The sequence below is a fragment of the Talpa europaea genome, assembly GCF_964194135.1.
Source record: "Talpa europaea genome assembly, chromosome: 12".
NCBI lineage: Eukaryota > Metazoa > Chordata > Mammalia > Eulipotyphla > Talpidae > Talpa > Talpa europaea.
The window spans coordinates 20,993,089-21,015,278 of record NC_140079.1 but is presented as its reverse complement, the minus strand read 5'-3'; the positions used below and the strand labels follow the sequence as shown (position 1 = coordinate 21,015,278).

General features: G+C 42.6%; 1 protein-coding gene across 2 annotated transcripts in view; it reads right to left on the bottom strand.

Moving 5' to 3' along the window:
* TECTA (tectorin alpha) overlaps positions 1-9,390 on the bottom strand; it is a gene marked incomplete at both ends in the record, with an annotated part of 69,436 nt that extends 60,046 nt beyond the window's left edge. For both annotated transcript variants that reach the window (XM_084251090.1, XM_084251091.1), the window contains 3 exons: positions 2,725-3,012; positions 6,129-6,262; positions 9,327-9,390. In XM_084251090.1, coding sequence (XP_084107216.1) covers positions 2,725-3,012; positions 6,129-6,262; positions 9,327-9,390 — 486 coding nt within the window. The remainder of the gene's footprint in view (positions 1-2,724; positions 3,013-6,128; positions 6,263-9,326) is intronic.
* Positions 9,391-22,190: the final 12,800 nt, after the last annotated feature.

Below are 22,190 nucleotides of genomic sequence, written 5' to 3'. Positions count from 1 at the left end.
CTTTTTTTAGAAGGAGATGCTGTATAAATTCAAACAAGCCTTGCAAAGTTTCCAGAAATAAGTTGTAGCCAACTCTATACTCTACTATTTCCCTCTGTTAATCGGCACATGTTTTCAGGAAACAAATAAGTTGCTTTGACCTTTTCATTCAAACCTAGCCTTTTCCTCGCTGCCTGATACCATCCTGGTTAGCATTCTCTGCGACGCAAAGGAAGACACAAATCCTTATCCTGTGTAATCAAACTGGGGTAGAGGATCTTGGAAGCCCCAAATCTCCCATCTTGGTCCCAGGGAGAGAGACAAGGTACAAGGAAAGAAAAGCCCTTTTTGTAAACGAGACTTTCTTCTCCAGCTCAGTGCTTGCCACAGCCGATGGCGGTTTTGATAGAGTTAACCAGGTAGATGATTTCATTCCTTTGCCCCTCTCAACAAGAGGGGAAAGTGGGACACAGAGATGAGGGAATAGCCAGCTCAAGATTTCTATAAGCTCTCTATAGGGTCCAGTTCAAGGGACAGGCATCCACTCAAGGTCACACAAGGACTAAAGCTAAATCCTCCCTCAGATCAGGAAGTTCCTTTAGGAAGTGAGTTCCTTTATCAAAATGAAGCTGGAAATATTTTGGTCCTAGCAGACTTGAGAACAACCCTTTTCTCATCCCAGAAGTCACTTCAAAACCATCCTAACGACACTTCAGAGGCTAACTTCCCTCAAATCCTCTCAACCCTTTCTCACCCAATCCCACTCACCCCCGAACCCCCACCACATCTCTTTAGCGTTAGTTTTCACATGCATCCAGATCTTCTTTGCAAAACCCGTTTATACGTCTGAGGACTTCTGGTGCAACCTAGAAGGCAGCTGAACAAATAGTTAGAATTCCATTGGAAAATTGTTCCGCCTCCTTTTGTTGTTCCAACCCCTTTTCTTGCCACTCAGGTAAGTTACTTAGGCTCTCTGAGCCCCTTCCTTCACCTTCACAGTAGAAAGAGAGTGCTTATTCTGGAACATTCTTGTGATGGCTAAGTAATACAAAAATAGCCCATCACAGTACAGGGCTCACAGTAAGCCTTCAGTAAAGATAAGATCCTTGCTTGAAATAAACATATGCCCTTCCCCTCCTCTATTGGGCTTTCATGAAATCTCTGCTTGTAAAGGGGCTCTCAAATCCAGCATCAAGTTGGTCTGATGATATGTGTTCCTATAAAGGAGAGGAGACCTGGGACAAAGTTTGGAAAATTGGGATAAATGGATGTGTTAACAGCACTGGATGATTGTATCATCTTTTTCTCCAAGGAGCTCAAAGCACTTCGATGTTACCTCGTCCATCCTCATAGAAAGAGTTCTCAGCTTGTCTAGAAATGTGCTCCAAAATACAAACCAGAAAGTGTCTAAATTATCTTGCCACTTTTATTGCCAAGGGAAGTTTTTTTGAAAAAAAAAAATGGTGGACAGCATTTGATGGGTATTTCTTCTCTTCCCCCTGCCCCACCAATGACACTAAAATTTATTGATCGCTGGCATCCTGCATTCTAACACTGCAAGGTATGAGCCTTAAAGGACATAAAACATCACCCATGGAGTCGTTAGCAATCCATAACATGACAGAGGGAAATGTATGCTTCTTTTGAGCTTATTTCTAGCCAATGCAGCCACTGTTTAAACTTGTGCCTTTCTGTTCTCTAAAACCTCTTAGCGATAAAGTGTGCCTTGATGCCTCAGTTTGCTGGTTCTGAACCACTGTGCACTCACTTCGAGGAGGCAGTGAATTGCCAGCCTAGTGCTTTCCACCTCTGTCTCTAACTCAGTAGTTTCTGTTCCACCATGAAACAACCAACGCATGGCCAAAGAAATTGGAAAACAGATGGAATTGAGAATAATACTAAAAAAAGCAGTGGGCAGATTTTTTTAGTGCTTTTGCTAACTGGAAATTAGACAGCTGAAGACAAGCCTGTTATCCCAAAAGCCTCCACTGCCAGCATCACCCAAACAAGCCACAGGCTTTGGTGAAAACTGTATTCTGTCCCTTTATGTGGAAAGTTCATTATCTCTACCATAATGCTAGTGATAATCTTTCTGATTTGACTTTTATTTGACTGCACATTTGGGATTTCAGAGCAGATGTTGAAACTTTACTCAGGATACGCTTTAACTGCCCACTCCAATTAACATCACATATGAATAATTCCAGCCCCAATCATAATAAAAAAGGGTGGGGGCATAACATGATAAAATGAGTTAGGTCATTTGTGCCCCAAACTGGCACACCTATTTTACTCTTTCTACCAAGTTTTGTGGAAAAAAAGAGGGGAAAAAAGGGAAATTAGCTGATGGAGAGAGGCATTTATGCCTCTGGCTAGAAAAAAAAAAGCACTTTGGGCTCCTGTGGGTCCCTACTCACATGGCCTGGATGATGCCTATGTGTCTCCATCACTGTCTTGCAGAACAGGAATGCTACTAATCCTAGAAAATCATGAGGGGTCATTTTTAGAAATTCATAATGATTAGTGACAGGGAAGACACAGCTTCTGAAATACTCCCACCGACGGAACCGGCTAGCTATGCTGGCTCCCTCTGTTTCTGGGAAAACGGGTGACAAGACTCCCTAGTTTCACTCAAGGAAAAGGACGATCGTCAGCTCTAACAATTAGACTCCTTCACAGAAATTAAGATGGACAAGAATTAGATGTCAGGCTATGAAATGGAAATGCAAAAATGTGGATTATTACAGGTGTGGTGCTGCTCCCTCCATAAAATGTGACATCCTCCCACGTCACAATGAAAACCCAAGTGGCAGAGAAGGTTGCCATGTCTTTGAAGTACTTCCTGATGTCCTTGGTGGCTCTTTTCAAGATGACAGGGTCCATGGTCTCTCTATAGTAGATCTCGCCTCGAATGCCATTGTGCACATCTGCCCAGAAAGGGGCAATGAAGGCCCGTCCATCTGTCAGGGGAAAGGACTCCGGTGTGAACTGACTCACAAGCACGTTGAAGGAAACAACGCCGTTGTTGTTGACCTGCAAAAATACGAGGTTTTGCACAGGGCATTGGAGGATACAACAGCTTCAGAGGCTCATTTGCCCAGTCATCTGAATGGAGACAACTTTTAAACTACTGAATTGGAACCCCCTACACAAGCTTCCATTGCTCAGCTAGGAGGTTCGTTGATTTCCAGACAAACTCATTGGTTTTCTTTCACTTTCAATTTGTAGTCAGCTTCATTTTTTATTAATAATCAGTCTCATTTTCATGTTCTCTATCTCTAGTTATACTTATCAAATGCTACTGTGTGTGCATGCATGCATCCGTGTGTGTGTGTGTGTGTGTGTGTTGGGCCAGGCAGCAGGTAATGGAAGCAATAAAGATAGAGTCACCAATGCAAAATAGATGGAAAAAAAAAAAAACAGGAAACATGAAGGCCAAAAGTTAAATTAAAAAAATTGAGGAGTTCTACATTAGACCTTGATTCTATTGCAATCATATATCAAATCATATTTCAGTCAATAATGATCTGAACCTATGACTCTGTCTCAATAGTCTACACGATTTGGCTGGGTGGGTAGTAGGCTGTACCATCTAGATTTCTGCAATTACGCTCTATGATGTTTACAAACCATGAAATCACCTAGTTAAGCATTTCTCAGACCATAGCCCCATCTTGAGCAAACACAATTATATATGACAAGAGGAGTATCAGAAAAAGATAAATCAAATAGTCCATCCACAAACTCAGATCTCAGAGGAAACACTGTCCTTCTATGGGTGAGACATTTAGAGGGCTTCCACTGAGGTCACAACCGCTCCATACCTAGAACAAGCGCAAGGTTGCAACCTACAAATGCTTAATTCCATGATAACACTTCTTTGTATAATTGCTACATAAAAATGTAGATACGTATACTTTATGTCATAAATGTACATCACTATCTTATGGCGAATTCTTCATGACTTATAAATAGCTTAGTAAATTTAATAAATGACTAAGCCTTACTGCAAATCACCAGCTAATATGCACACTCAATTGATTCAGGACCTATAAACAATTCAGCCTCTGCTTGTGTCTGCAACTCCATATGTTGGTAGATAACTGATTTAACCCTGTGACTTGTGTGGCTTCAAGAGTAGAAATGCCTCTGATGGGAATACCTGTAATTCCTGGATACAGAAAACCTAGAAACATTTTCCTGTAAGTACCAATCGTTTGCCATGTTTACATTATTCAGTAATATTATGGACATTAACAGACCCAGAGGCAGATTACCAGTACAGGGCCAAGGGTTTGTCAACTTGTCTTGAAAGCACAGGTATGAGGTTTGAAAAGGAAGCTGGAGGACATTACACATCTATGGTCTGGAGTGACCATGAACAACCTAGAGGCTTGAAAAAGATGGCATTACTCAAAATGCTGGAAACTAGGGAACAATTTGTGCTCAAATAAATCTTCCCCAAATTAAGGACCTTTTTGCAAGGGCCATAATTATTCAGATGCATGTCATACAGGATAATGGAGGAGAAAGAGGAACTTAACTAAACACATTTGTTCTAGAGGTCTGGGAGACTAAAGTTTCCAGATGGAAGTTCTCTACCACTCACTCATCTCTAAAAGCAGATCAACACATTCTGGAACTTACAATCAGCTGTTATAGACGAAGGAGGCTCTGCTGAGAGTAGCTTATAAAAGTCACTTCAGGATGCCAGAGTGATGTGCTTACTATGGAATAATGGGTGTAATTAAAACACACAGACTGTGGGGGAAGCCTGAGAAGTCTCAGGTGCATTTTGATTAAATCCTATAGTTTCGATCAGTGGTTCTCAAACTTTTATGGGCATCAGGAGCTCCTGGAGGCTTTGTTAAAATAAAGGTTACTGGACTCCCCTCACAGAGTTTCCCATTCAGTAGGTCTGGTGTGGGGCCTGAGAAGTGACAGTTCTAACAAGGCACCAAGTGAAGCCAATGCCACAGGCTCAGGGACCACTGCTTCAGCAATGGAAGAGGGAATTAGTTCCTAATGGGAGCCAGCCCTAAGCCATCGAGCAAAGCTGGAAAAGATGGAGGTTCCAGATGTAGAGACAGCCAGAGACGGACACGCTTGGAGTTTCATTTCTTTCTCCAGCATGGGACCCAGAAGAGGATGGAATGGGGTTTGATCTACATATGCCTCGCCCAGCTTTTTAAGGAAAAGATAAAGACAGGTTCAGTGGCTCTGAAACTTTTTCTCAATATGCAACAGTCTCATCAAATGGTCAGAAAAAAATCTTGACAACACAGATACCCAGGAAAGCTCTGATTATGGGCGAGAGTTTGTACTTTTTTTTAAAGATTTATTTGTGCATATAAGAACTGGGGTACACGCCAGAGGTGTGGGGGGTGAGAGGATTCACCAGAGACAGAGTGGGGAACAGAACAGGCAGACTGACTGAAATACACTGCTGAGGGGAGAGCAGGTGAGTCAGAAGGAGAGGTCTGCTACACCATGTGGGTCACCTCCCTGGCTGGGGATCGAACTCGGTGCTGCAGTGGCTGCGAACAGCATCACAGTGCTGTGCCTTAACCCCTTGCGCCACCAGGAAGACCCCAAGAGTTTGTACTTTAAAGTACCATTTCTTGCGGGTTTGACAACGGGACCCCATAGCACATCTCAGATCCAGTGAGGGTGGCCAATTCTGAAATCAACTTTTAGACACTAATTGATGACACCTCAGCTCTACTTCAACTCTGCTCCAAATTGGTGGGAAACCCACGAAGAGCCGATGTCTAAACTTTTCACACCCCCTAAAAGGAAAGAAAAAATGATATTGCTCCTATTGTGGTTCACTGTATCTTTCTATCTTGTCGAGTAGCAGAAATAATGTTCATGGCATTGGGGCCTCTGCTTCACTTCTGTGTTTAATCACCCACAGAAGCAATTTATTGCCCTGTGTACTCCTCTCCTATGAACATTAGCCATTAAATATACCTTTGACTTTCTTAATCATAAAACCTATCAGCTCATGAAATCTCAGAACTTGTCATTTTGGCTGCTAGTAAATCCTCCATTCTCAGAGCCCTGGAAAAAGGTGTTTAAAAGATTTTCCTTAATGACAATCAAAGGTGGGGGCCACAGGGCAACAGCTGAGAGGCTTCTCCACTTACATAGACGGTGCGGTAAGGAATGCCAAAGAAGAAAACAGGGATGGCCAACTTAATCTCCGATGAGCTTCCATCGTCTACTTTAGGGGTTTTGGTGTCATTCTGCCAAAATGGATACATGAGCTCCTTGGGCTGAGCTGTCAAGAGAGATGACAGTTAGATAGACAGCAGAACCCGCTTCCCTTTGGCAAGCTATCTCCCTCCCACCCACTCACACCAGCTTCTTTTCATGAGTCTCACAGGCTAAATGCAAGTCAGACTGCCTTTGCGCTTATCCCAAACGGCACCGGACACAGCGCCTTATCATCTACCTGTGGAAATGGGAGAGATGCCATTTTTCCTGAGGAGAACGCACTTCATGCTTCATTTCTGAGTTTTATTTTGGTGAGAGCAATTGAATAAGCAGTTTTTCATCCAAACTCTTGCGAGGGTTCAAACTGACTAGAAGGCTGTGAAATAACCTCTGTCTGGAGCTCTCAGCACAGGGAGAGGTGGCCTCTGGCCTGGCGTGACTTAGGATAGGCCTGATCCTTGATGGGAAGGCAAGATACAGAAACATGGCTATGAAAAGCTTTCTAGCCAAGAATTCTGTCATGTCTTTTCCTGAAAGGAGTGGCCTCCCTCCTGCTTCACAATAGAAGAGACCAGATCCCAGAAGGGAATAAACAATAGTTGGAACTGGGACAAAAGTAGGAGGAGAAGGCCTGTGGTGACTGGCCAGTGAGTGACCTTTTCTGAGCTCCGGCTCTACAAAAGCCTGTCTAACCAGCTCATTTACCTAAAGTGGACATGGCATCCTCTGACGTGAGGGCGCTTAGACCCTTGAGGACACTTTGGAGAGGAGGTTTGGGGCTCTTACTCGTCCTCCCAGCACAAACACATTCAGTTCCCTCCCTGTCACGGTGTCACCACCTTTCCTGGCAGCTGGCTTGTCTCTCAGCAGTTCCCTATCCAAACTCTTGCAAGGGCTAATCTAGTTTAGAAAGAACTATTAGACAATTTCCTCAGGTTGATGAGGGTCAGAGGCATCTCTGACGTCACCTACACTGGGGGGTGTCACTTTTCTCTGCCTCTATTGCTTCCTCGCTGGAATGAAAGTAGAACAACAGAACATCATCTTGTCTTCTTTCTAAATTGATTGGCAGTTCTCAGGGGCCCTGGCAAGTCCTTTTTCAGGCTTCTGGCCTCTGTTGCTGAGATACCTGCTTGCCAGTGTCTTAACACTCCTTTCCACATCAGCCTGTTCCTTGGGAAAGCCTGCTGGGTGCTGATGGAGCTGATAGACTGGTGAGCGATGGGCCAGGGGCAGTCGTGTGCCTCTGGGAGGCTTTAGTGAGCAGACAACAGCTCGTGGGAGAGAGAATAGAAAGAGGCCAGAGAGCAACACAGCCGAGCCTGGTCAATGCCAGCTTCTCTCTTTCTGAGGCAGGACAAGCAGAGCTCTGTCTGGACAGAGAATACTCTGCTTCTAAGGGCTATCATCAGAGGGAGGCAGGGAAAACTAGTCTGTTCATTAGTGTGTAAGTGTTGTTCCCCAAGTCCCAGGAGTCTCTGGAAGCCAACCAAAGCTGAACCTTCTGGAAGTGAGTAGTTACTTTCATCACAGAAGTCCCTGCTGAGGTGCTTCACTTAATGCCACAATCAGTAGGCAAAAAGGGTTCTCAAACATTTGTATTTACACAGAAGTGACAAATTCCAAATTCTTAGAAGGTAGGGATTTTTAAAACATCTCTTGATGATCCCTAGCATTGTGTGATACACAGGCCTTTAATATTTTAAGGGTGATGAACTTTCTCAAGTTAATAATAATACATCAAATCATGTCATGGATTTATCCTTCAGGAGTGATGCCCAAGTGTGAATAAGGGCTCAAATTCACACTGAATTGTAATCATTTTCATTGAAAGATTAATTGGTATTTTGGGCAGCAGTGGCCAATCTGCCTATGAAATGGGAAATCCATACCCCTCAGAGAAGAGACAGAAAACTGGGCACATGGAGTCTTAACTCGTCTCTCTGCTTCAAAGGGGAGGCACATTTGTAAGTTTCTTCTCTTTATGTGTGATATTAACTAGTTCATGATTTTGAACAGGAACAATTAAAATTTTGGACAGCTAAAATTTTTCAATTTTGAGAAGACACTCGAACAATAAAGGTATCTGATTTCATAAATACTTAGTACTTTTGAGTGAAAAAAGGGTGCTTAATAAGGAGTAGCTTTAAACTACATTAATTTCCAACTTAGATACCATCACTATAATAAAAAATGTAACTTGCAAACAGAGTGGCCTAGCAATAGCATCGGAATTAATAAAAGAAAAAAATTGCCCGGGACGTGCTGTCTTTAGGCTGTGGGCTTCACAGTAGCTGTTACAGTGTTCTTAGGACTTTCCCAGAACAGAAGGAGGGGGCTGGAGTCCGAGGGACTCACTCTACGGAGAGCTTTCTCATAACACTTTGCATGCTACAACTATTTAAATTTACCCAAGTTAGGGCTACACATGTCTTATAGATTTATCCATTTAGATTTGTAATAATGTGCCAGCTGAACTAGACAAACAAAACAAAGGAAGAAGCTTTAGTATTTTATCCATAAAAGCTTCATATCTATGTAGATGTCCCTATGTTTCTTGTGTAAAATCCAACAATAGCAGAAAGATGTTTATGTGGCCCCTACCTACCTTGGAAAATGCTACACAGAGAAAAGAAGGAATTACCGAGGGGAATGGTTTTCTTATTTCACTTGCAGTTTTAGCTTTTTGGCCATTATAAAAGGCTGCTACATAAGTGTCACTGTGACTTTTCTGATTTGGGCTAAAACAAGTGCATTTGCTAAAGTCTGTGCTGTAATTTAAATGCCTTAATGGGAATCATTTATCAGTCATGGGGAGGGGTACACACACCTATTCTATATCCTTTTCATAAAAATAATTTGCATTATCTGAAAGACTGCATCAACATGGGGCAACCTGATAAACACAAATGTGTTCGAAGTTAAATAAGGAAAAGTAGGAATGTAAGTGACTATCATTCAAAGTTAATGCAGTTTGCCCTTGACAACAGAATTTAATTTACATTTTTCTTGTTGTATCTGTAGACACATGTACACCTGCCCTGACAATTAAGGTTCCAACAAAAGTGTCTCTTTATAAATTCAAGAGCATGCTAATCAAGAGCTTTCTGGAATTCTGTAGTACTCACCTTGGTGCCGTACAAGTGCGAAGATGAAAGAGACCCAAATTCTAAGTAATGATGAATAATTCATCCTGGAATTTTAAAAAGAAAAAGAAAAAAGATCCCCAGCTTGCCAGAGTAAATAGAACACCAGGTGTGTTTGGTGGCAAATCCCAAGACACATCACAACCATCACAGAACAAATTCACATAACAACATCAACAGTTCCGAGTCAGGTTGAAATTCCCTGAATGCCAGCAGGTCCTCCGAAGTTCAACATTTCATGAACAAATTAGACTCCCCCATGAGAAGCCAGTTTGGAAGTGTAATGAGATCATTCAAATTGTCAGGAAATTATATAGCAGCAGTGACCGTGGCAATGAGCAAGGGAAAGGCATCCATCTGTGCCAACGAGAGCACTGAGAAATGGGAGTCCCCTCTAGAAATACGTGTGTCCTGTTGTCTCTCAAGCCCACTTGTCATCCTCTGTGAGACTCGCTTCTCCTAATTTTCACAACAGCTTTCAATCAGGATCAAATAAAAGCACTAATGCCCACCATGTTTTTATAGGCAGGAGGATTTGGCGTTCGCCATCACCTTTATAGGATGGAGCCAATGATTCTTTGGAAGTGCTGGCCAGATTCACGGATAATATAAGACAATGCACTGACTGTCCACAGAGAAATGAATGATAGATATTGGTCATAAAAAACAACCACATTAGGGTAGCTCCCTGGAATAACAATAAAAGTGGAATCCAGTGCACAGCAAATGATTAGTCCCAGCAAATCAATTAAACAAAGAACATCACAAAAGTGAATTCAGCTTTCATTTAAGTTACCATTAGTTGAACTTGTGGCTTTAGGGATTGTTAAGAGTTTGTGTGGTCTGTGCTGCTCCAGTCACTGAAACACACACACACACACACACACACACAGGTACAAGTTCTACGTTCTACATAAGAACCAAGTAGAGGGGTAGACCATCAAGTCTGCTAATAGTATTCTTAAAAACCCTCCTCTTCTTACAGACACTATCAAACTCATCTGCCAAACTTCCATGGAAAATCAGTGAATTTACCCAGGGAGGATTTTATTGTAAATTTCCAGTTGTCGACCATACACATTGAAATCTCAAGTATATCAGCAATATTGGTCACTTCTGCTGAAAAGGACACTAAAACTTAAGCAGAAATCACACACATGTTTTAGAGGGAATGCCGAGCAAGTTTAAGCCTTGAGTCCTTAGGGAAACAGTTCAGAGAGCAATAAGGAGGATTCATTTAAATATTTGCATTTATGAAAAATGTCACTAACCTGTTCTGTAGAGACTGGAGGAACTGAGTCAAAAATATTAAGCCAGATCTTGGTAAACCAGGAAAAACTTAGGTGCAACAAGAATTCATGTCGGTTCTCCCTCACTTGCTGCCAATTATTTCTGATTCCTGAAATGATGTCTGAATCCCCTACTCGTAAAACCAAAAATTCAGTTAGTCCTGCGCTAGAGTCAGATAAGTGTTGAGTTGCAATCAAGTTTTTTTCTATTGATTAAGGAAAAGTAAATCTAAAGATCAGTTTCAGGATTGCGTAGAGAGGTTCTTTTCCTGAAAAACTAGACCTTTTTCTCCCCCCTTAAAAAAAAAGTAGATTCAGATGGAAATGTCAGGCACTCGGAGCTGAAATCCTGGTCCTCGCTGATCAGAATCACTTTGCACTGAAAAACACAAAAGAAACCCCCCCTTCTACCTTTGTACCCAAAAAAAGGCCACTGTATAATGTTACAGAATTAACATCCACCAGCATGGGATTAAAACTCCAAACAAAGCTGCTGCCTCCAACATTTAAATGAAGTTGGTTTTCTACTCAAGTCTTTTTTTGTTTCTCTAGTTTTGAACCGTTGCCACAGACAGATTCTATCCTGTTTTTTCACAGGTATGCATGAAGTATTTAAAGAAACGTTCTCAAACTTTTGTAGGTTTTAGCCCTTCCCTTTTCTCAGGCCGAGGCACTTTCCAGCAACACTGAAGTGGGTGACCAATGGCAGGCCTGATCCCAGGATCCCACACAAGGGGAAGCCCAGTGCCCTGGGGCCCTTTGCTGATCCTTAGAGAGGGTCCTGAGGGGCTAGGGGAGACAGACTGCCCTGCCTGACATTTGCAGTGAGTACATAATTTGAAAGTTTGTGTAAACAAGGTACAAACGTGTTAGGTTTGATGAAGAATGAGAAAAATTGGGGTGAAGAATAAACAAAAGTCTACTATTCAAAATATTTAAAGTGAAATTTGTTCGAGAGAGATCATCTGAATGTAGCAGGAAAAACTCTGTCAATCAGTGAGATTTTAAATATTACTCCAAGTTTTTCTCTGATCAGACATTTAAATGCCAATGTACAAACAAACAGAATTCCAGTTATGAGCAAGCCATCCAAAAGTGAACAAGGATGTTTGGGGAACTAATTTCTTAGTCTAAGTGATTCAACATTTCCCTAGTACTTGCCTGTGCTAATTCAGTAGGTTTTTCATAGTAAGCTTATATTCAGCTGTATTACTGCTCCTCCACATATATTTACTTATGAATGTCAAATGAGTATTTTCCTCCAAAAGGTACATATTTTGGGGATGCCTATTTAAAATAAAATTAGGGCCTCCCCGGTGGCGCGGCGGTTGAGCACTGGGTTGTGAAGCTGCCCGCAGCCTCTGCAGTGCTGGTTCAATCCCTGGCCACCGGGTGAGGGTCCCACATGGCGCGCAGACCTCTCCTGCCACCCGCTGCTCCCCTCAGCAGTGTACTTCATCAGTCTGCCTGCTCTGCTCTCCCCACTCTGGCTCTGGTGAATTTTCTCACCATCTCGCGCTTCTGACTGTACCCAGTGCTTGTATAAATAAATAAATAAATAAATCTTTTTTAAAAAAGTAAATTAAATTAAACTCAAATCCAAGACTCACCTAGAAAAGCTTTCTTCTTGACCAAGTTTTATTAAGATTTTAGTCAACCTATATGTCTTGAAGCACAAATAGTTGGCTTGATTTAAAAAACTGCTTGAGGCATAATAATGGCTTTGCTCTTTTTTCTTCGTGCACTCAAGATTTTTTCTGTCTCAGCTCTTTGACCCATATTAAATGCTTCATACTTCTGAGGCAGGGCTGCTGCTGGTGGGGGTAGGGGGCAAGTAAATGCCATCTGGACATAATCAGGTGCACAAGATGGTGCTGTCAATGAATCAGCACTGAGAATGGGGGTGGCAAGGGAGGAAGTGTGAGGCAAGCACTTGAGCAGAGACTGGTCCAGCTTAGCTCCCATTGGGTCAGGAGGCCATTTAGGAAGTGTCTTCAGGGTGTCCACTCGCTGGTCACAGATAAATGACTAAAGTCTGTTTCGCCATGGTCAGCGCGGGTGCTGATTGAGTTGAAATGTACAAAGATACTGACAAGATTTAGATCCAGGGTGCAGGGGTAGCTTAGAGGAGTCACCCAAGATATTTGTGCTTTCTAAAGATGGCATAGACTGATGCTACTTTCTAGGCAGGAGGAAAAACATCTCAAACCAAACAAAGAAATACAGTTGACCCACTAGCAACTAGGGTTTGAACTGCAGGGTTCCCCTTACATATCAGGTGCTCCACTGAGACAGCTTTCTTATGCCAAAGTCAGAGCCTAGTTGAGAAAACCTTGTAAAAGCTTATTATGAAGATTGTGTGTAATTTTGTACATGCAAGATTGAACACACACGTGATGTCTTTGTGAGTGTGGGTGGGATGGGGCTATCTGGGGAGATGCTCCCCAAGATTTTGATGCTCCAGATTTTGCAAAACTTCTGAGCTCTCAAACATGTCCCTTTCCACCCCCTTAAGAGCTAAAATTTCTCCCAGCACAGAGAGACTCTCCCACAAGGCAATAGTTGCCCCCTTCAGAAGCTGCTCCCATCTGCTCTCCTGTCTGCTAGGCCTTAATCAAGGTTAAGTTGCAACATAACCCAGCCAGTGACATGCTGGCACTGATAAGGGAGGACAGGGAATGGAGTGCAAAGGAGTTGCAAGATGCAGCCAGCACATGCCGCATAGGGCTGGAGGGTGAGTGTGCTCTGTGAAGGAGACTTGGCCATAAGACAGAATAAGGGGAGCGTTATTGTTTTGGGAGGCAGACTTTACCACTGCCACAGACCCCAGGGGATGATGCAAGCTTACTAGTAAATCTATTCCTGGCAGCCTGGAAAAGTGTGCCCACACTGAGTGAGGTTGAAATAGCTGAATTACTCTGTTAGACGGCAGAAGGAGGGGTTAAAAAATTGGAAGCGGATACATTGGATGAGGTATATTATGTGAGTCTGGAAGAACCACCAGGTGATCATGTTCCATGGAACATTCCAGAAGACAGGCTTATCATTCACCAAAGCCAACAGGAACATATTAATGAGAAAAGCACCATCTTCAGTAGGAGGAGCTCAGTGGTGATTCCCCTGTGCAGACCAGGGCTGCTGGCAGGAGAGGTCGCAGGATTTGACTATCCAATGGCAGTGAGATGATGAGGACTTGAAACAACGAAGAGCAGGTGGCAGCACTCTATTGCCTGAAACCATGAGTTCCTAATCCTCATAATGATCTAGAACATCAGCCAAGAGAGAGTGATCGTTGGAGAGTTGTGGCAATGATTCATAGAGTCTGGTACCCAAGGGGCACAGCAGATGGGCAGCTACAAGTGTGTTGCTTATTACACATAATAAGAAAAGAGCAAGAATAGTTGAACAAGTGGCTGAGGGAAGATGTCCCAATTGAAAGTGTCAATCTGTTGCTCAATCTGTGGACCTGAATCAGTTTTTAAATCTAGAATCTGGAGACTGAAAAGGTAATCAGGTGCCCTGCAACACCGTGGTGACTATGAATGGTGATGATTCTTCCAGCCTCTCCCAAAAGACCTATGATGCCATTACTCAAGAGACTGTAGACGTGGGCAAGGAGAAACACTACACATTCTGAGGGCTGTTGAACAGGGGCTTGAGTTAACATCAATAACAACAATCTTGTTACAGGGGGAACATACAGAGCCTGGGTTATAAAAGGAGTCTTGGCCAAATCCAGTTTGCAGAGGTCCCCTGGGGCTGCAGACCCACCTGGATGTCATCTTCCCAACAGAAAATTGAGCTTTATATACTTGGCAGATTCGGTTCTTGGTCTGTGGGGTAAGAACTATCGTAGCAAGGAAGATAAGTGGAAAACTTCTGAATTTTAGCTTTATTCCTCCACCTGCAGTTTATCACACACACACCCCCCAATCAAGGTAGTAAATACAGAGGAGAATTCTCCGTAGGGTGGGGGGGAATATGGTAAAACTTAGTGTCACTCTTGGGCCTCCCCGGTGGCGCAGCGGTTGAGCGCTGGGTTGCGAAGCTGCCCGCGGCCTCTGCGGCGCCGGTTCCATCCCCGGCTGCTCCCTGGCCACCGGAGGAGGGTCCCACATGGTGCGCAGACCACTCCTGCCACCCGCTGCTCCCCTCAGCAGCCTGCTCTGCTCCCTGCTCTGGCTCTGGTGAATTCCCTCACCCTCCCGCGCTTCTGACTGTACCCAGTGCATGTATAAACAAACAAACAAATAAATAAATAAAACATGCCTCTATAAAAAACAAAAAAACAAAAAAAAAACTTAGTGTCACTCTTAAAGAGCAAGAGTGGAATATTCTATCATATCTCCAGTTAAGTGGCAGGCATAGAGCCTGAAGAATGACGCTGGATGACTAAAGCTCAACTAAGTTGCTCCAATTTTCAGCTGCTTTGTTAACAGTGTAACTTTGATAGTCAATTAACTTGGCTTAAGGTAACTGATTTGGCAATGCATTTTTTCCCCTTTCTGGGTCAAATAACGATCAGAAATAGTTCACATTTAAATGGAACAGACAGTCATATATATTTAGAGTTTTACCCCAGAGCTGAACTCTGAACCATCTGGAGCCCACAAACATCACCTTGATTCATTGCATTGATAACTGGGCATGACGAGCAAGAGGTAACCGGCAGGCTGGAGGCCTTGGAAAGACACATGTGCTCCAGATGGTGTGAGATAAATCCTTCAAGGGTTCAGGGCTACTATGTCAGAACATTATTTTTAGGAATCTCATAGTTAGAGATATCCTGGAATATCCCCTCCAAATTAAACACAAAACAAATTGCTGCATCTTGCAACCTCTGTACAAGTAAAATCTTCTACCTCTCTTTGTGTTTCTTTGGTTTCTAGAAGCCATGCACTCCATACCTAGGAAACTACTCCAACCCACATTCCCAGCAATAGGGAACTCAGCCAAATTTTACTTGGGCTGAGAGCCTAAAAACTTTGTCACGAAACCAGGCAGAAATGTGCTTACCACTTGAGCCATATGTTCAGTCCACCCTTTATTGTTGGGGATGACATTGTGGAAAAAGATGGAATGTGTGGTTTACTGCAAAGCCCAGTAGGAGAACTACAATGCTGCAGCCTGGAATTCTGGAGCAAGAATAACATACCTCCTAAAAATTAGCTCTTGGTGTGCAGCTGGAACCAAGGTACACTTGACCAAATAAGAATGTGTTCACAACTTGTCATCAGGAACAGGGTCTTGTTGGACCCACCAAGTGATAAAGTCAGGTGGGCACAGTAGCTATAGGATGGAGAATGTATGTAGCTGTGGCTGGCAATGAGCAATAAGTAGTCAGAAGGCATATCACTTGCCATGGTTATTCCCGCACCCCCCATCCCAATCCAGTTCACACACCTGACCATATGTGGACTATGGGGTTATGTGTATGTGATAAACTGCAGGTGGAGGAATAAAGCTAAAATTTGGATAAATATAAACCAGTTTGGGGTGTGTTCAAGTCTAGAGCTGATGGTAGATGTATGAGAGCCTCACTCAGGGGGAGAGGGACTTGAAAGACAATGAGAAGAGAACATCTCCCCACTGTGTAGAGCATCAGGTGATCTGTCTTGCCATGTATTCTGTCACAGCAACTATGTCAGGACAAAGGAGACGTGTTGTGAGGTTAAAACATGTACAAACTTGTAAGCAGTGGTGAATCACATAGCCTGCTGGATTAGAGCCTGGAAGAAAAAGTTGTAAAATCAGTGACAAGGAGCCCTGGAGTAGAGACATGTGGACAAGCAGATGGGAATGGACATAAAGTGTGAAGATCTCTGCACCATATGTTAACACCCACCGGAAAGCATCCACCACAGAGTAGACAAAATGACTTGGCCAGTTGATACGAGGCAGACTTCGTCTGTGTTGATACAATGGGCACAGGTATGAAGGGGCCACAGCAGCAGGGGTGGGGGTAATGAATGGACCCAATAGCATGGACTTCCACTTAGCAAGGCTGATCTAGCTCCTGTTGCCTCAATGTTCAACCTGCCAAAAACAGAGACCACAGCTCAGCCAGTATGTCAATGTTCCTTGGGGAGACCCACTGGCTCCTAGGAGGTAAAATGACTCCATTGTGTTATTATTTTTTTTTTTCATCCTGGAAGGGCCAGTGATTCTGTCTCACAGGGATTGACCCATAATCTGGATGTGACTATGCCTTTCCTGGACATCAGCCAGTACCACTAAAGGCAGACTTACAGAATGTTTGCTCTGTAGGTATAGAATTCCATGCAAAATGGACATCTGATTAGGGAATCCACCTTACAAAGAAGGAGCTGTGACGTGTGAGCCAGGACTATAGGATGCGCTGGTTGGAGTACAAATAATATGACGCCAAAGATGCCAGCTCATGCACCCCAAGAGGCTGGGCTGCTGGCCTCCTAGAGACTGTATGTGTGTTAATCAGAAGCTTTTGTATGGTGCAGTGTCCACAATAGGAAGACTACATGAACCAAGGACCAAGCAGTGGGGGCAGGGGTGGCTCCACTTGCCCTTATTCACCTTGAATAGTGAGGGACTTTGTGGGTTGTCAGAAATTGAGATCCAGTCCCCAAGAGAGCACACTGTCACGAGGGGACATAGCAAGCCCCATTGAACTACCTGTTATGACTGACGTTTTCTGTTCACTTTGGGCTCCCTGCATCCAGAGCCCAACGTGAGAGGGGCCACCATCCTGCAAGGAGTCACTGACCCTGGTCGGCGGGAGTCGGCTGCTGGTATGCAATGGGTCCGGGGATAACGTGTGGACTCAGATGGCCATTTTGGGGCCGTTGGTACTCCCTTGCCAATTGTGACTGGGATGGAAAAGTGTAGCAACGCAAGATGAGCAGCATGTGGTCATCAGGGGCTCAGACTGCTCTGGAATTAGGCTTTGGGAGCAACCACTGGGTAAGTCACTGAGATCAGCAGAGGTGATGGTCGAGGTGATAAATGGATAGTTATGGCTGAGGATACCAGTTATGGCCCTTAAATCAGCTGTAGTGACAGTCCATGCCTTCCTCCTTCTTTAAGCTTCCCTGCAGGAAGAGGGGTCCACCGAAAGCCAAGGGGAGCTGCTTCATGGTCATGGATAGAGAACGGGACCTGCGCCTTGCACAGGGCGGTCATGGTCAGTGGCAGCTGCACCACCAGGAACCGCCTTCCAGACAAGAATCTTTCTAGTTACAGGGAGTATGGTGAGCTCACAACTTCCTTCTTTTCCTTCAGGATCAAATCAGTGTGATTCTATTATGTTATGTTATGAGGTTATGTTATTATGAGGTTCCCAATCAGTGTCCAAGGAAAGCGGGGAAAGACCCAGGCCGTTTCTGCCCACGGCAGTGCTCCTCTCCTGGGAAACCGCGCCAGAGCATCCGAGGGGCTGCAGGCTGTCAGGGCCACATGATCTTATGGCCCCACTTGTCCCGTCCTACTTCCTCCCCTTTTCTTTTTGCAGGTATTATTTCCCATAACCATCTTCCCCACTCCTAATTCCACCTGGTGTCTGCTTCCCAGAGAACTGAATCTGTGACACTGGCGTCTTGGAGACATTCACAAGTCCTGCTTATTTTGCTTCCTTGTAAAACCTGTTTTGGCGATTAGGGATATTTTTGCTGTGCAGTTTTTTCTACCACTTATTCACTGATGGATATCCGTAGTACACTCCTTGAAATGGATGGAGTGATGGAGAAAATGCAAATATGCCCGGGAAGACATCTAAATGGTAAAGACACTCCCAGAGAGGATTCTCAAGGGCACCGCATCTGGAAGTTTATGTCTGGAAGTTTGTGTCTTCTGCCTTGGAATCTTCATTCTTGGAGGTCTGGGTTAGTGTTCATAAAATGGGATAGTCATGGAGTCTTAGTTTTTCATTCCTAAAAATGGTCTTTAAAAAAAACTGATGTAATGTTTCCAAAAATTTTGTATTTATTGGTAACATGGCAATAATTATTCAACTGCAAGCTGCAAGCTTCAGGCATTTAAATTGTAGGGCAAATATTCGCAGCAACATGGATGGAGCTGGAAGGGATTATGTTCAATGAAATAAGCCAGAAAGAAAAAGAAAAACATCAATGGTTTCACTTATAGGAGGAATATAGAAGAACCAAATAGGGATCAGTGAAAAAAATAATAAATTAAAAAACAAAATTAACAGGCAACAATAAATCAGAGACACTCTGCAGGGACGGGGAGGGAGAGGGATCAAAACAGGGAAGGGAAGAGCACAAGGGACTGTGGTGATGCTGCATGGGTGAATTGGTAGTGGGAATAATACAGGCACTACACATGAGAGGAAAAAGCATACGTTGCCCAAAAAAGGGGGAGAATGTAAAATACATATATATATATATATGTAATAAAGAAAAATTTTAAGACAAATATCTTAGAAATCTGCCTTTTTAAAGAATTAATATTCTTTGTAAGTGTGTGTGTGTGTGTGTGTGTGCGTGCGTGTGTGCACGTGCTGGCCTTTACTTATTCTAGATATTGGGCTTAACCTAACAAAGATAGCTTAGTTGTGAGAAAAGAGCATTGACTCTAAAAATCACATTGAAGGACTTACTAGTGTTTATAACTAATCAGCAAGATTTTCCAGATCTAAGATCTCAATAATAAAGGATGTTCGTCTAATGAAATTTTAACAGGGACTCAAAGATATTTGAAACCCTTTAAAAGCAGGCCTGAAAGCAACTTTAGTATCTATCTCTAGTCAAGGACTTCGTAATAGTTCATTTTAAGCAGAGCAGCATAAACCAAAACCCTCACAATTTACCTTACAATATCATTCTCGTTAACATATCAGCAAGAAAGCTGAAAAAAATAGGATGGTGGGGGTGGAGGGGCATGCATATGATATTTGCTATTCACCAAGTACCGCCAAATAGATTCCTCTAGAAGAATCACTGGTAGGCAAAACCCAGCTCTGATTAAAGCTTACTGTAGATAATAAGCAGAGGGTTTTCGAGATTTCATCCATCACTTTTCAAGGGCACTCGGCTGAAACAAATGCTCATGCACTGCAAAGGGTGAGTAATACAAATACCTTCTGAAGAGGTGAAATCTCACTTACCCGTGATTAAAAACTACAAATTCCAGAGGAAAGATGGCTCATAAGAGAGAGGATATGTACGGCTCATGCAAATCTGTGGTGCTGAATTCCAGTCCCTGGATTTGCAGACCTAACTGGGAAGGATGAGGACCTGGTGGCAATAGCCAGGGACCCACATCAAGCCCAAGGGCAATCAAGTCTTTGCATGTATGTACAAGGAAACCATTTAACCATTGAAAAAATGTTCTTTACATTTTTGCACACAACACTAATGATAAAGGACTGTCCACAAAAATCTACAAAAAGCTGATGAGACTCAACAAAAACAAAGAAAATAATCCAGTCAAAAAATGGGTAGAAGAGCTAAAAAGAAACTTCTCTGAAGAGGAAATGCAAATGGCCAACAGGCATATGAAAAAATGTTCAACATCACTTGTTATCAGGGAAATGCAAATCAAAACTACAATGAGGTACCATCTTACACAAGTGAGAATGGCACATATTAAAAAAACTAGCAACAACAAATGTTGGCGAGGTTGTGGAGAAAAAGGAACTCTCCTGCACTGTTGGTGGGAGTGCAAACTGGTCCAACCACTATGGAGAGCTGTGTGGAGATTTCTGGACCTACTAAACATAGAGCTTCCATATGATCCAGCAATTCCACTCCTAGGTATTTACCCAAAGGACACAGAAACATCAATTCCAAAGAGCACCTGCACCCCTATGTTTATAGCAGCACTGTTTACAATAGCTAAGCTGTGGAAACAACCCGAATGCCCAAAAATAGATGACTGGATCAAGAAGATGTGGTACATATATACCATGGAATATTACTCAGCATTCAAAAAAGATAAACTCATGCAACTTGCAGCAACATGGATGTAGCTGGAAGGGATCATGCTCAGCGAAATAAGCCAGAAAGAAAAAGAAAAATACCGGATGGTCTCACTCATAGCAGGAATCTAGAAAACTTAAATAAGGGACCAGGAAAAAGAATAACTATAAGAAAGAAAATATCAAAATCAACAAACAACTATGAACCAGAGACACTCTATGGGGGGTGGGGGTTGGGGAAAGGAGGGCTTGGGGTCAAAATGAGGGGATTGTAATTGTATGGGGAATATAAAAATAAAATTTAAATTTAAAAAAAAGAAAAAATGTTCTTTTTCAGACTAATTAATACAAAGTAAAAATCAAAATCAACAAGCAACTATAAACTAGAGACACACTATGGCGGGGGGAGGGCAGGAAGAGGAGGGATTAGGGTCAAAATAAGGGGGGGTGAGAATTGTAAGGGGAATATAACCAAAATGAAAATGCATACATTGTGCAAAAATGAAAAATGATGTAAGAATTATATAAAATATTAAAAAAAAGTTCTTTTTCTTTAACTCCAGTGGAGAACAAGTTGGCAATATCTTCCAAACTGACAAACAAACGACCTTTTTGATCCAGCAATCCCACTTTTGGGAATGGATTCTATAGATTTATTTCAAACATGCAAAAGAACATTGCTGTTTACTGCAGCAAACTGAAAAGAGTTCAACAAAAAAAGGTGGGACTGGGTGAGGGAAAAGGAGAAAAACTCCAATGCCTATCAACAATGTTATTGTGGCCAAAGAGATTATGAATTACATCTGCAAATGGAATGCAATGTAGTATTGTTCCTTGAGCAGAGGCCAAGGTGATTCCCCACATACTGCTGTAGAGAGATCTCCAGGAACATTTTTAAGTGAAAAACAGCAAGGCGTGTGATAGTGTATAATGTGTTATTAACTTTGCTCTGTAAGGTGGGAACAGTAAAAATATATTCCTGTTTGCTTTTATTTGTGTAAACTCTGGGAAGGCACACAAACTAATAAAAGATGGCATATAGGAGTTAGGGTGCGATTTTCTAAGGAAAACTTCATACTGTTTGATTTTTTAATCAAGTGAATGTTTTCTGTTTAAATGGTTTTTAAAGGATTTTTTGTTTTTTTGGTAAACAAATTGAAATTTAAACCAAACAATATGCTAAGAAAACCAAAGCGATTCATGTTGACCTAGTTGCATACGCGAATAATAAAGTTTGCATCTGCCCTCAAATGTATCAGATATTTCAGAATACATTTCTTTCTCTTGAGCCTGTATTCCTTATTCCCATTCTTATTTAACACCTTAATTGAATACTCACAGTGACTAAGACACGTTCAAGGATGGAGTCTCTGAAAGACTCAACAAACTGAAATTGCATTGTAATTTTTTGGCTGATCTAGATCTTGCAGACCATAATAGATAACCTGTCTTCTCTATTATGTAAGCGATATTTATATTCTTCACAGGGCTCTCTTCAATTTTAAGGAGGAACAATAACAGTGACAGCCTCATCCTTTCCCATAACAAAACCTTTGATACAGGCTCTATTAGATTATAAACTTTTTTTCCTGCCATAAGCATCAATTTAAGTTCACTTGAACACCAATCCCTCTTTGATGAAAG